This window comes from Pteropus medius, unplaced genomic scaffold (genome assembly GCF_902729225.1).
Source record: "Pteropus medius unplaced genomic scaffold, Ma_sr-lr_union100, whole genome shotgun sequence".
NCBI classification, from domain to species: Eukaryota; Metazoa; Chordata; class Mammalia; order Chiroptera; family Pteropodidae; genus Pteropus; species Pteropus medius.
The window spans coordinates 5055285-5069315 of NW_024354886.1; the positions used below are offsets into that span (position 1 = coordinate 5055285).

General features: G+C 37.4%; 1 protein-coding gene and 1 pseudogene across 3 annotated transcripts in view; one reads left to right on the forward strand and one right to left on the reverse strand.

Annotated features, from left to right (window-relative positions):
- The first annotated feature begins 472 nt into the window (after positions 1 to 472).
- ILRUN (inflammation and lipid regulator with UBA-like and NBR1-like domains) overlaps positions 473 to 14031 on the forward strand; it is an 84349-nt gene continuing 70790 nt past the window's right edge. Inside the window, exon 1 of one of the 3 annotated variants that reach the window (XM_039856214.1) lies at positions 473 to 829. In XM_039856214.1, coding sequence (XP_039712148.1) covers positions 672 to 829 — 158 coding nt within the window. In that variant the 5' untranslated portion in view covers positions 473 to 671. The remainder of the gene's footprint in view (positions 830 to 14031) is intronic. The other 2 variants (XM_039856213.1, XM_039856212.1) reach the window with 2 other exon arrangements.
- On the reverse strand, positions 13362 to 13486 carry LOC120597754 (uncharacterized; annotated as a pseudogene).

Consider the following 14031-nt stretch of genomic DNA (forward strand, 5'->3'; position numbering starts at 1 on the left):
TTACGCAAACTTGTCTTTCCAGTGCGAGGGGCAAACCTCCAGCTGGGAAAACTGAGTCCGGGGGTGCACTTTGACCTTGCCATACTCTCCCCTCTTCTCCAGACTTCAGTTCTCTCTGCAAAATGGTGGAGTTGTCCTAGGCGAAGAACCCCGACCTACTCCCCGAACCCCCGAGCTTTAACCCCGCCCCTTGAGGGTGGGGGCGGAGCATGAAGAAGGTCAGGCCAGGAGTTACCCGCCGCTACCCCGCGTTGCCTTTCTTCCTGTTCACTCCCTGCCCCCTCACTCCACCGCGGTGAAGTCACGCGGGGGACGTCACGGGGTTGTGACGCCACTGAGGGGCGGGTCTCCTGGAGAGGAAGGGGCGGGGCCTAGGCGGGCGACGCCTGCGCAGTGGGAGCGGCGCGGGAGGAGGCGGAGGCGGCGGAGGAGCAAGAGGCGGCAGCGGCGGAGGCGGCAGCGCTGGGGGGGGTGGGAGGGGGGGGAGCGCGAGAGTGAGTGAGTGGCTGAGTGAGTTTACCCCTATGAGGCGGTGAGAGGCCCGGGGCCTACCTCAGAGGAGCGGGGGCGCGGCGCCAGCTAGCAGCGGGCCCCCTCCTGGTCCCCGGGCCCGGAGACGCGGCGGCGGCTCGGTTGTGAGGAGGCGGGGAAGCGAGTGTCCGGCCCCAGTCATGGAGGGCATGGACGTGGACCTGGACCCCGAGCTGATGCAGAAGTTCAGCTGTCTAGGCACCACCGACAAGGACGTGCTCATCTCCGAGTTCCAGCGGCTGCTTGGCTTCCAGCTCAACCCGGCCGGCTGCGCCTTCTTCCTGGACATGACCAACTGGTGAGCCGGCCCCGCCGCGCCAGCGTTGGCAGCGGCCTCGGAGCCCCGAGGGAAGAGGAGGGCCACCCGAGCCCGGCGACAGGGCGGGCCGGGCGGGCACTGAGGGGTACTCTGTTCCCGGGGCGGGGAGGGCGTGTGGGGAAGGCCTAGGGGCATAGGAGATATTTGGGGGCTGAGCAGGGCTCTAGAAAACGAAGAGAGTTGGAGGCCACGGGGGTCAGGAGGGGCGGAAGACAGATGGAGGGGTGTCTTGTAGTTATGTGGATGGAGTATTAGGGCCCGAGCAACGTGGGAAGAGGAGATAAGACTTGAGTATCGAGGCATAGGTGTAAACCTGGAAGGAAGAGGGCTGTGGTGTTGGCTAAGAGTAAAAAGCACAGGAAATCTGAATTTGGGGAGTAGAAGAAAGCTTGGTGTGTGGAGTTAGGGACTGAGAAAGACAGGGATGAGGGGAAACTCCGGGAAAGTATTAGGTGCTATGGAGGAACCTCGGGCGCGGGAAAGACTTGGGAATTAGGAGCTGAGAACAGCGTGCGTGCGTGTGTGGGAAAGACCTGGGAATTAGGAGCTGAGAACAGTGTGTGTGTGTGTGTGTGTGTGTGTGTATGAGTGTGTGTGTATGAGTGTGTGTGCGTGCGTGCGCGCGCGCTTGTCTCCATTCGAGGACAGATAGGAAAAAGGGAAGAATATTATGAGGGAGGAGAAGTGGTTACGGTTAGAGATATGACTTTCTGAAGAGATATGCTAATGGAGGACTGAGAGTGCTAGACCTGGGGCAGCGTCTGGCAAAAACCTTAGGAAAGTGAAGTGAAGGAAAGGAGATTGTCTTGGGGAAGGAAACTTTGTGAGGAGACAGCAGCCCTCTCCTCCAGAATGTCGGAATGGAGAGGGGCTTATCCGAAAGAAAGAAGGTTGGTAGAAGTTTGGGAAAATGGAGAACTTGACTTACACTGGGAATCAAGTATTTTTAGCTGGGAGTCTCCTTGTAGAAGACTGCATTGGAGTAGAAGACAATTGGGGCAGAAGACTATGCACTTAGACTAAACGAGTGTTTCTTGGCTTTGGATGTAGCACTTGCTATTTTTGTTAGGCAAGGCTTCCCCTGTTCTCTCAGAAGGCGTGGTCGGGTTCACTCAGGGTGAGTGATAAAGTGGAGACCATTAGATCTCCTTTGAAAGGATTTCAGGTAAAGTCATATTTCATTGTTCAGAAAACCATGGGATGAGTGCCCTTTGCTCTCTGTGTTGAGCATTCAGTCCCCTGACCTGTGGAGTCTTGTTTCTCTTGGCATCACTTGTGCAACCAGCCTCCCCTTTATTCCATGTCTACTGAATGCCTAAGACAATACCAGAAAAAGAGAATGTATCCCAAATGATGCTCATTTTACTAATGGGAGCCTTGTAGCTGTCACAGCACCAAAGGCGATGTGTGAATTTTTTTTTTGTTCAGCGTCATTGATGGTTCCTATTATTTTATCTTTAAAGTTTATTGTTATAGCAAGAGTGAGATTGAATTTCTAGATATTTAGAAAACTCTTTGAGGCATTGAATGCAGGAGATAGTCTTAGAATTAAAGAAGCATTTGTGATTCCCTCTTGTATCTTTTGATCTCAGGCAGGGACTACAACATGCAGTAGTTTCCTGAACATTAACTAAATAGTGACAGAGGTTATTGAAAACACTGAAAAGAGGTATTACATTGGTGAAATTTAGAAATAAAGCTGTATCTTAGGGAGAGTTGTTCTCTTGCCTGCCTTCTTTCCCACCCCCAACTCTTGTTCTTCCTTGTTTATACTAACTAGTTCAGCATAGGAAACTTGGCATACTGTTGCTGCCAGTTTGGTAAGGGAGGATCATTATTTCTCTCCACCCCCTTGTGAGTCGTACCATTTAAACCCTGTCCCGTGAGTTTTTAGTTCTTTAGAGTCAGTATTTATTAGTACAATTATGGCTACAGAACCAGTGTAATGAACTTTATATGCTTGAGGTGCATGTGTTTTAACATCTAAGATTGTTTATTTTTATGTGTTGTGAAAGATGAGGCCCAGTGTGGACAAGAAAAAAAAAACTTAAATTATTGTTGCATTAAAAAAATTTTATTTGAATTTTTATATAAAAAATTATTAAGCTGAAAGATATGGACAGAGTATGTATTCTGATTAGATGTCATCTATATAAAACAAGATGTGATACATTTCTGAACAAAGGAGTGAACTATTAAAAACTATTCTGGTTTTAAAGCGGCAGTCAATAGCTTCTTAGGATTTCAGGCAATTAAGTGATCGCTCAGCTTTAAGCTGCATTACCTTATTTTTTGTCATGGTTGTTTTCTTTGGTTATAAAATGAAAAATCATTTGTAAACGGAAAGGAGTAAGGCTCTTTATTCTTTTCTAATGAAAGCAGTGAGCTCCGTAGTTCAATATTGTATTTTGATTTCTATGTCAACTTGGCTAAATTTGTCTTGTTAGACTTTTGTTTTAAGCAAATACCCATCATAATTAATAAAATCTAGTTAAAACAAATATTGTCTGCATGCATACTTGGTCAAAATATTTGTGTATTGTTTAAATAAATCTCTTGAGTCTAGAAATGTATTGTTTTTAAGTGTCATTTAATGTCTAACTTTGGAACCTGTTGAGATAGCCTAATATAGGTTGGCAAAATATTTCTCAAATTGCTATGGTTAACCTGTTGAATATAAGATGATTACCTTTCCTGTGATTTCATAAGTGCCTACTTTGGGTTGTAATATATAACCACCATTCATTCAGTTGTCTGATGACTGTTAAAAAATAATGGGATAAATTAAAATTATAAATTAAAATTAAAATGAAAGCCATGAGTCTTGTAAAATGAATTGGAAAGACTTTTTGATTTCAAAAGAATTTTTTTGTTGTTGGTAACAAATAACTTTCTGAGAAGCCGTTGAAAAACTGATTAAATTGAATGTTTTAGCTTTGTAAATCTTCTACCCTGTAAACACAGATATTTTTGTCTTAGTCTTAGGTTGGGTGTGCATTATATAGGTATTTCTGTTTAATTTAGAACCAAGTTTTGTTTCAGGTTAAGCATTTTTATAGTGTTTACACTTGAGCTGACAGCGTGCTGCTGGAGATTGGTGGATGTGCCTCAAACAAAAGTAGTCATTTTTCACTTCCGAAGTGCGTACATAAATGGTATGGTGAAAAAACCCAATATCTGAAAACAAACTGAAGTGATTCGTAGATTAGTATAACTTTCTATAGATGGAATGTCTTGCAGAGACACTATTGGGCTGTGAATATAGAACCTGGAATTCTAAAACTGGAAGCTGGTTTAAGAGACTCTCTAGTTTATTCTTGTTTTTCCTGCAGAATTGAATTTAACCCTTACAAGATAGCTTACTCTTAGGTCTCTGAGGGTAGAGATTTGCATGATACTTTATTAGAGTTTTTAATGATTTTTCTGGCTAGAATTATGTCAAAATTAAGTCTCTTGTAATTTAAGCTTTCTTTCATTTGCTTATGTCCACCTTAAAGATGAAGAATATCTACTAAACACCATCCTTAAGAGGTCAGAAAGCTTCTATTCAAAGCACTAAAAATTTTCAACTTTTTATAATTTAAACATTCAATGGTTTCTCACTCTTTATGCAGTCTAATAGATTTATATATTTTTTCAAGAGAAAAATTGTGGTAAAGTACATAACAATTTATCATTTTAACCAATTTTAAGTGTGTACTTCAGTGTTACATAAGATTTTAAATTTACTTCTGGCCTTCAAACTCACTTTCTCTGTTCTGTTTTTAAAGTGAGTTCTTTAACATTTATGACAAGAGACAAATAATATATCTAGATTTTTAGAGGACATTAACTTAGGAGTTAGTATTGGCCTTATTTCTCAGTATAGGTATAAGTAAAATATCTTTCACTAGCATATAGACAACGTTGGCTGTTTTCTCCTTCCTGTTCATTAGGGCTTTGCAGTTTTGGTGTTGCAACATCCTAGGTTGCCTCCAGGTATCTTCAGGAAGCAGCGTATATTTTTCGGAACATTACATGCGGGTGCCCATCATGGATGGAACAAATGTTTTCTGAAAAAGTAACTTGGGAAAAACATTTTTGAAAAACCAATGTCCTGTTGAGTATCTGAACACTGTCAGAGGCACCCTCCGGGATAAAATAAAGGTATAACTACTATGCAATGAAGTGAAATTGGAATCTAGATGTGAAAATCAGGTTTTAACTCTTATCTGATCTCACAGTGCCTCCCCTGCCTGGTCTTAATCAATTTTTCATCACCTGTGTGCTAAATGAATTTTGATCTATTTTCTGGTTTATATGTATGAATCGAGGAAACTTGTCATTTTATGACAGATAAAACTTGATGTTTATACTGGTTTCCTTAAAAAAATGTGTGCCAAGCAACAGTTTTAAGAAGATGATAGGGAAAGGTTGTGTAACACTCAGTGATAGAGTGTTGTGCATTCAATTGCATTTTTAAGAAGATTGAGAGTTATTGCTTTGGACATTCTTTTTTTCCACTTTTTTTCCTTTGGTTTTTTTTTTTTGAGTGGCACAAACAAGCTGGGACTCTAGGTATAATATAATATAGTTTACAAATAGAACAGACAGATTATTTTATTTTTAAAAGAACACAATAAAAAAGTACATTGTCCTGCAGGAAGTCTTTTTACTGTCCTGTTGCATTTCTGATCATAGGTCAAATCAGAACTAATTACAGCTTGGATGATTAGAGGTGGTTTCTTTACCACCTTTCATCCTCTCACTCCGCCCCCCACCCCCGGCACCCTCCCCCCACTAAAATGTGTCTAGCACATAACAGCAAAAACTATTGACCAGATAGTATTTAAACAAATGTATTTTGGATAGACCCCTAGCAGATAGTGTAATACCAGAAGCAGAACACAGCCTCTATCATAATTTGCTCTCTAATAGGAAAAGAACATGCCTGAAACTATCAGAAAAGTTTCAAGGATAATAAGAAGGAAACATTCAAATGTTAATACTGAATTAAATGAGTAAAATTTCAGAATAGGTAGGAATATGGACTGAATCAAATTGAACCAGTGCTTCAAAGATTGAATGCTTGCTATGGACAAGTTGCCTTCTTAGAAGTTAAGTTTTGAAATGGTTGTGAGTTTTGAATTGATGGAAAAGCAGTGTATTATAGGTAGAGGATACTTCCTGGGTGAAACTAGGCAGGAGCAGGTGGGCAGGGCTGTCTAGAAGACTGGCTTGGCTAGAATGTGGTTAAATGGGATCAGGAGTGACAAGACATGGAGCTTATTTTTATTTTTGGTTTGGAATATTATTTATTTTTTAAAAAATTGAGGTGAAATTGATAAAATTAGAGCATGGTAAAGTGAACAGTTCAGTGGCATTTAGTGTATTTACAGTGTTGTGCAACTATCATCTGTCTAGCCAAAACATTTTTTATCACCCCAAAAGGTTACCTGGCACTGATTAAGCAGTTGTTCCTCATTCCTTTCTTCCCCTCAAGCCCCTGATAACCACCAATCTGAATGTTTTCTCTATGGATGTACCTATTGGGCAACTGGCAGGAGATGATGCCGTTCAATAACTGAGGATGTGAAACAGGAGGCAGACTTGGAGAGAATATGATGAAAGTTGTCAAGTACCAGAAGAACAATACCAATTTATTAAAAGCACACTTGAATCAAATCAAATTTCTAAACATAACTGTTTCTGTGGGATGTTCAAATCCAAACCACCATAAAGTAGTTCAGTTTACAGTAATGTTATCACCCTATTCAAAATTATCTTCATGTACTGTGATCTTTCAAATTTAGTTTAAATACCCCATTCTATTCTGGATATTTCATATAAATAGAATGATACAATATGTCTTCTTTTGTGTCTGGCTTCTTTCAAGGTTCATTCATGTTATATAGCATGTATCAGTACTTTATTTCTTTTTATTGGTGAACAGCATTCCAGTATACCACTTTTTGTCCATTTGTTGGTAGACATTTGAGCCATTTCCAGCTGTTAGCTGTTGTGTATAGTGCTGCTATGAACATGTGTACATGTATTTGTTTGAGTACTTGTTTTCAGTTCTTTTGGGTGTATACCTAGCAGTCGAATTGTTGGGTCACATAGTTATTCTATGCTTAACTTTTGAGAAACCACTAAACTGGTTTTAACAGTGGCTAAATCATTTTACATTCTCCCTAGCAACATTTGAGGGTCTGTCCCAATTTCTCCACCCCCTTGCCAATACTTATTTTCCTTTGTTAAATTATAGCCATTATATTGGGTATGAAATGGTACCTCATTGTGAGTTTGATTTGCACTTCTCTGATTACCAATGATATTAAATGTCTTTCTATATGCTTGTTTGCCATTTGTATAGCTTCTTTGGAGAAATGTCTATTCAAGTCCCTTGCCCATTTTTTAATTATATTGTTTTGTTCAGTTTTAAGAGTTCTTTATGTATTCTAGATACTAGACTCATCAGATATGTGATTTGTAAATATTTTCTCCTATTCTATGGGTATCTTTATTTTTTTGACAATGTTAATGCACAAATGTTTTTAATTTTGGTGAGGTCCAATTTATCTAATTATTTTTGTCGTCGCTTTTGCTTTTGGTGTTATATCTAATAATCCATCGCCAGTCTAAGGTCATGAAGTTTTACCTCTGTTTTTTTCTAAGAGTTTCATGGTCTTAGTTTTTATATTTAGGTCATTGATCCATTTTCAGTTAATTTTTGTATATGGTGTGAGATAGGAGTTCATTCTATGGAGTTTAATTTTAGTAGTTATATGTTCTGGAACTGGCTTCTTATTGACTCTGCATTAAATATAGTCTTGTATTAAATATATACTTTACTCTTTGGCCATCACTAAAAACTGGGCCTGAAAAGTGTGCAAATTTTCTTATGGGGTGGGGAATACTTATGGATGTTCTTAGGCACCCCAATCTGAATGTGTTTAAAAGGTCAATTTATCCTTTTCCCTACCCCCTAACCAGCTTTTCTTTGACTTTTCCTGTTCTGTTAATAGCTCCAATGGTCTCCTAGACATTAGACTTGAACTGAGTTATTTCCAACACCCTCTCTTTCCTGGACACCCCAGAACATTTGCCAAACCCAGTTTATTTCCACTCACAGTGCACTTCCCAACAGTTTCTTTTTTTCCATTCCTCTTGCCACCACTTTAATTTGTAGATTATGTTACCACTCCAGCAGAGTAGCATAGAAAGTCTCCAAATTGGTTTTCTACACTTGGCTTTCTTCCAGTCCATTTTGTGGACATACCACTACCAGATCATTCTTTCTAAATCACAGCTTTGATCTGGGCCCTTCTTTTATCAGAAACCTTTAACAGTGTGTGTGTGTTAGATAAAAAGCAGAGAGCTTTAGCTTGACATTCAGGGCCCTCCAAAGATTGATCTCAATTTATCGGCAGCTACCTTTCTGGCATATCTTTGTGCTGGATCACCTACTTTTCTGTGCCCCCATTTAAACTGGCCTGCTGCTCATTTCCCACATATACTTTTGCTGTCCCAATTTTAAACTTACTTCTTCTACCTGGAATGCTATTCTTTCTTCTCTTTATGCCTCATGGAGTCTTATTTATTTTTTATTTTTTTAATTGGGACGCTAATCAGTGTCTTTAGTAGTGCTGTCTTCTCTGAACTCCACACTTGCCTTTTTAATAACATTTATCATATAGGATACACATTCTGGAGAGGAAGAGGCCCCCTATTAGCTTTTGTTTCTTTCTAACCATCTGATGCAATGCTTTGTATATAGCAAATGCTCAATAAATATTTTTTCAAGTAATGCGTGAAGTTAGATGGAGTAAAGGCTTTGTTTTTATGGAGATGCTGATGTCTAGTTTGAAGAAACAAAGTCCTATAAACTAAGCTCCTTTCAGGCTTTTTTGTTTGTAAGTTTAACTTGAGTATGAAATTTAAATGTTGTAATAGTTCCCACATGACTTGAAAGCAAGTTAAAATATAAGTAACAACAAGAATATTGTTTCTGGAAGCATTTTGAGCCCTCTGAAGATTGGCCCTACCTTATATACCTACCTTTCTAGGCATATTTCCTTGTAATGAATATTCTTTGTCATTCAGTTTATAAGAGAATTTGTTATTCAGAAAAATTAGGTATCATAGTTCTTTATATGTGAGTGGAAAATAAAATTGTAAGCTCTAAAGTTTTCATTGAGGAAAAATTTTAAAGTGTAATGTAAGCCTGTAGTAAGTTCAGATAGTTTAGAAGGTTCTAAACAAGAGTTGCAAACTAAATGTCTATTGTTCTTGTTTCTCAGGTGAGAAACATGAACAATTGAAGTGTTTGTGATCTGGAAAGCACTTGATTTTTATAAAGAGGATGCCTGATTCTTGCCTTAAGTCAAATGTTGCTATGCCGGAATGGGGACTCGGTGTTCTTATATATTTTTTTCCCCAAGAGAAGCTTAAAAGACTGTGTTGACCAAATAAAGCACATCTGTGGGAAGGATGTGGTCCTTAGGCCACTAATTTGCAACCTCAAGTAAAAGTGAAAAACAAAAATTCCCTCTCTTTTCCAAATATAGCCACTACTATTTCTTTATCTTTTAGAAAATTCTGTGCCTATAGAATTCTACATACACACACAGGATTTTCTATGCATGTGTATATGCATATATAAAATCATATATCTTTTTTAAACAAACAGTGGTATTGTGATTTGAATAATTGTTTTTCACATTCAGAGTAGTGGGTACCATGGACTTAGTACCTCTTTTGCTTCAATGGGAATGGAATTTAGTTGTCAAAGTACTTGGATAGGCTGATCAAATAGATATTTTTAAAATTAACAATGCAGTAGTGGACTTTGGTCTCTTCAAATACAGTAGAATTTTTTCACTGTACCAAGCACCAGGCTGTCACCCGTAATTATGTGTAATTATTAAACCTTTATTTTGCTGTGTTAAGAGCTAAGTGTGTTAAGTAATCTGTTAAGTAATGAGCTCATCTGAATTTACTTAGGAGATACTGTCAGAGAATACATTTTGTAATTGAACTTTTTACGGACCCAAAAAGCAACAAAGCTGAAGAGGTTTAACTCTTATTTAAATCACCTCATGCAGATGAAACTAATACATTTTTCACTTTTTGACAGGGTAATTAATTTTTTAAGTGGTTTTCTAACGATTGCCAGAATTAATATATGTCTTGGATTGGGGAGCAGTTTATTCCAAATATGGAATGCAGCCCCACTGAATTTACTATGTACTGGGTCTTAAAAGACTCACTTTTAAAAATGAACGGTTGTGTTTTCTTATAACGTGTGAGCCCTGGGTCTATAAAGTGTTTCTGAGGGTTCACACTTGCTTTATTGTGCTTGAGGTCAGTGATTCACAGCATGTTATGGAGCAACAGCCTACTAATGATTGATTGAATGATACATGATGTCCTTCTTAAGTGCTTTCTGGTCAGCATTTATTTTCTAAAGTAAATTTTTCTTTTTAATTTTTTTTAATACTTTGATAACAGGCTTTAAAAGAGTGGAAATTACTGGCTGGGGAATGGTGTTTGCATACAATTATAACCAGTAACGATGGCCTTTTAAAATTTTTAAGAATTTAAAAATATCTGCAATAAGATTTATGTCATAATAGAACCGTTATAATAAAATAGTTAATTTAAAAAGTACCAATAAGAAAAAAAAAGCCAAACTCACAGGACCCAGAGAGAAACAGTTTTAACCCTTTGAGCTATGTCTTTCTACTACTATGTGTGTGTGTGTGTGTGTGTGTGTAAGTAATGGTGTTTGCTTTACAAAAGTGGATATTTACTGTATTCTGGTACTGTTTTAAGTGATTACATTTAACATATAATTTAATATTCACAGTAATCTTAGGAAATAAATGATATTATTTTCATTTTATAGAAAAAGAGGTTCAGCAAGGTTAGATAACCTACCTAAAGTTACATAGGTAATAAATGGAAGAAATAGGTTTCAAATATAAGTGGTCTGGAACTAGAGTATGTGCTGTTGATTGCTCTGTTTTACATACGGGTTTCTAGGGCTGCCATTAACAAATTGCCACAGACTGGGTGGCTTGAAACAGACATTTATTCTCTTACAGTTTGGAGGCTAGAAATCCAAAATCAAGGCACTAGCAGGGCCATGCTCCCTCTGAAGGTTCTAGGGAAGAATTCTTCCTTACCTCTTAGTTTCTGATGGCTCCTGGAATTTCTTGGTTTTCCTTGGTTTGTAGCTGCACCACTTCATGATCTCTGTCTCAGTAGTCACTGGCCTTCTTCCTTGTGTGTGTGTGTGTGTCTCCAAATCTCCCCTGCCTTAGAAGGACACCAGTCAGTTGGATTTAGGGCCCAACCTAATCTAGCACGACCTCTTAACTAATTACATCTGGAAAGACTTTACAAATAAGGTCATGTTCTGAGAGGTTTGAGGTAGACATGAATTTTGGGGGACACTCTTCAACCAGTACATGCACTATTTGTAACAATCTCTTGTGACCATTTTCCCCGTTCTTAAATCTGATTCTACACTTTTTTACTTTTAAGGGCTTCACAGTATTCTTTTGCACGGATACATAATAATTTAATAATCTCTTTGTTGGCTCTCTAAGTTTTCAATTTTTTGTTAATATAAACTCAGTATTGAATATCCTTGAAGCTAAATCTTTGCTTGCATCATTAATTATTTCTTTAGAACTTACTTCTAGAATTAGATTGCTGGGCTAAAGATAAATGTGGCTTTTGTTGCACTTAATAACTTAATTGCTAAATTGTGTCCTCCATAAAGGTGGACTAATTTGTATTACTGCCACTACTATATGAGTGACTGTTTCTTTAATACCATATCCGTGCTGCATATCATAATAATTTTTTTTCAGTTTGGTAGGTAATAAATGTAATCTTGTTTTAATTTGTATTTTGTCATTTCTTATGAGTACTTTTATGTGCTAAATGTCCATTGTATTTCTTTTCTGAATTGACTGAATGTGCCCTTTGTTTATTTTTCCATAGGGAGGTTTGCCTTTTTGGAAAATGGAAATATCTTTTTTTCTCTCACTGTAAAAATAATAATACTGAATATAAAAAAATTAGCAAATTTAGAAATGTTGAAGGAAGGCAGGACAGCCGCTTATAAAACACTCAAACCTAATCAGTCAGTTTGTATACATGTACATGCATATATAGATGTTTATATGCATGTTATTATATATTTTAAGTTAAAATGTAATCATAATATAATACATTGCTTTATAGCCTTCTTTTCACTAAACATTATAGATATCTTTCCATGTCTTTTTTTATGGCTGCTAAAAATTCTATTAGTTGAGTGTATTCTATAAATTATTCGAGCAGCCATTTATTGATTTTTGTTTTTCACTGTTACAAATATCTGTTCGCTTACCTAATTATTTTCTTCTCTCAAATCTTTTTTTAAATTGTGACATATAGCCCATTTATTTATTTATGACAAATTCTTAGAAGTGGAATTGCCAGGTCAGAGATATACCTTTTCGAAGGTTCTTGATAAACATTGCCAGATTGCCTCCATGAAAGATAAACCAAGTAATAATCTTATTAACAGGCATTAGAAAGCCTGCTTTCTGGGAATTATTATTTTTAATTTTTACAAGGTATATTTATCTGACAAAATGTATTACTTCTTTTAGTTTGCATTTCCTTGGTGGCTGGTGAAGTCTTATGTTTTGTGGTTGTGTGTTGGCCAGCTTTTACAGACATATTTTTCTTTTGGAAAATAAATATAATGAACTCTGTGTCTCTATCATATTAATGTTACAATCAATATTTTGCCTTTTTAAAAATCTTTCCCACTAGAAGAAAGGTATTTTAAAGTAAATTCTAGTGATGTGGTGACTACTTGTTTTGTCTTTTAAAATATAACAGCTTTATTGAGGTGTAATTTACATATTATGAAATTTACCTATTTTAAATGTCCATTTTAGTTATTTTTGTAAATTTATAGGTTTGTATAGTCATCACTACAATCCAGTTTTAGAGCATTTCTATCATACTAGTAAGATCTCTCATGCCAGTTTGTGGTCACTCCCCACACACCCCAGTCCCAGGCACCACCATTCTCTTCTGTCTCTTTGGATTGGCCTTCTCTGGATATTTCATAAAAATGTAAACATGTAGTATATGGCCTTTATGACTGGCTCCTTTCCCTTAGCATAATGTTTCAAGGGTCATCTGTGTTGTAGCATGTATCATATGCAGACATTCATTATATTTTGCTGAATATTCTACATACATTTAAAAATAATTATTCAAACAATAGCAAAGATTTTTTCAATGAAAAGTAAATACTCTAGACTTCCTGTCTCTTACTAGAGGCAGTAACCACTATCAGTCTTAAGTGTACCTTTCTGGATGTTCTTCTATGTAGTTTTTTTTTTTTTAATTTTTAAAATATTATTTTTAAAATTTTTTTTAGTCGAGGCAACCCTTTGTTGACCTCACACATTGCAAGGACCTTGTCATTTTATAGTCCCTTATTTTTTATTTTTTACGCCTACAGCACCTGGTCTTCCTTTCCTAGGTGGTCTACCCATCCAAGTACTAACCAGGCCCGACCCTGCTTAGATTCCGAGATCAGACGGGATTGGGCTTGTTCAGGGTGGCATGGCCGTAGACTCTTCTATGTAGTTTTAATACTTGTAAATGTCCTTACTTTTTTGGTGTCTGTCATTTTTTAAATTGATGGCATTATATTTTGCACATTTTTCCAGTTTCTTCTTTGTGTTTTAATTTCTTAAAAGTTTATTTGGATATATAATTCTAAAAACAATGCATATTTCTTGTGAAAAGTTTAGGTAATGCATAAGTCCCTGTGTTTCCTCCCTCATCTCACTCTCCTGAAGTGGCCATTGTTCTATTCTTTCAGAGACGTTCTGTACCTTTGTAGGCATGTATTCGATCAGAGTGGTCAGAGTCCTTATGTGTGCTAATTTGAAATTATCACCATACCACTTTCCTCCATGCTCCATGCAGATTTAAATCTTTTCTCTTACAATTCTTCTGAAAAAGAACTGTCTTCTGTATAGGTAGTAAAAGTCATAAAAGTAGTTCCTGATAGATGTCCTTAGGTCTTCAGTGTTAGGCCTTGTTGTAGGGCCTCCCCTCCATAGTGTTGTAAAACAAACTTTAGATATGTTTTTAAGTCAGGCCACGGATTCATC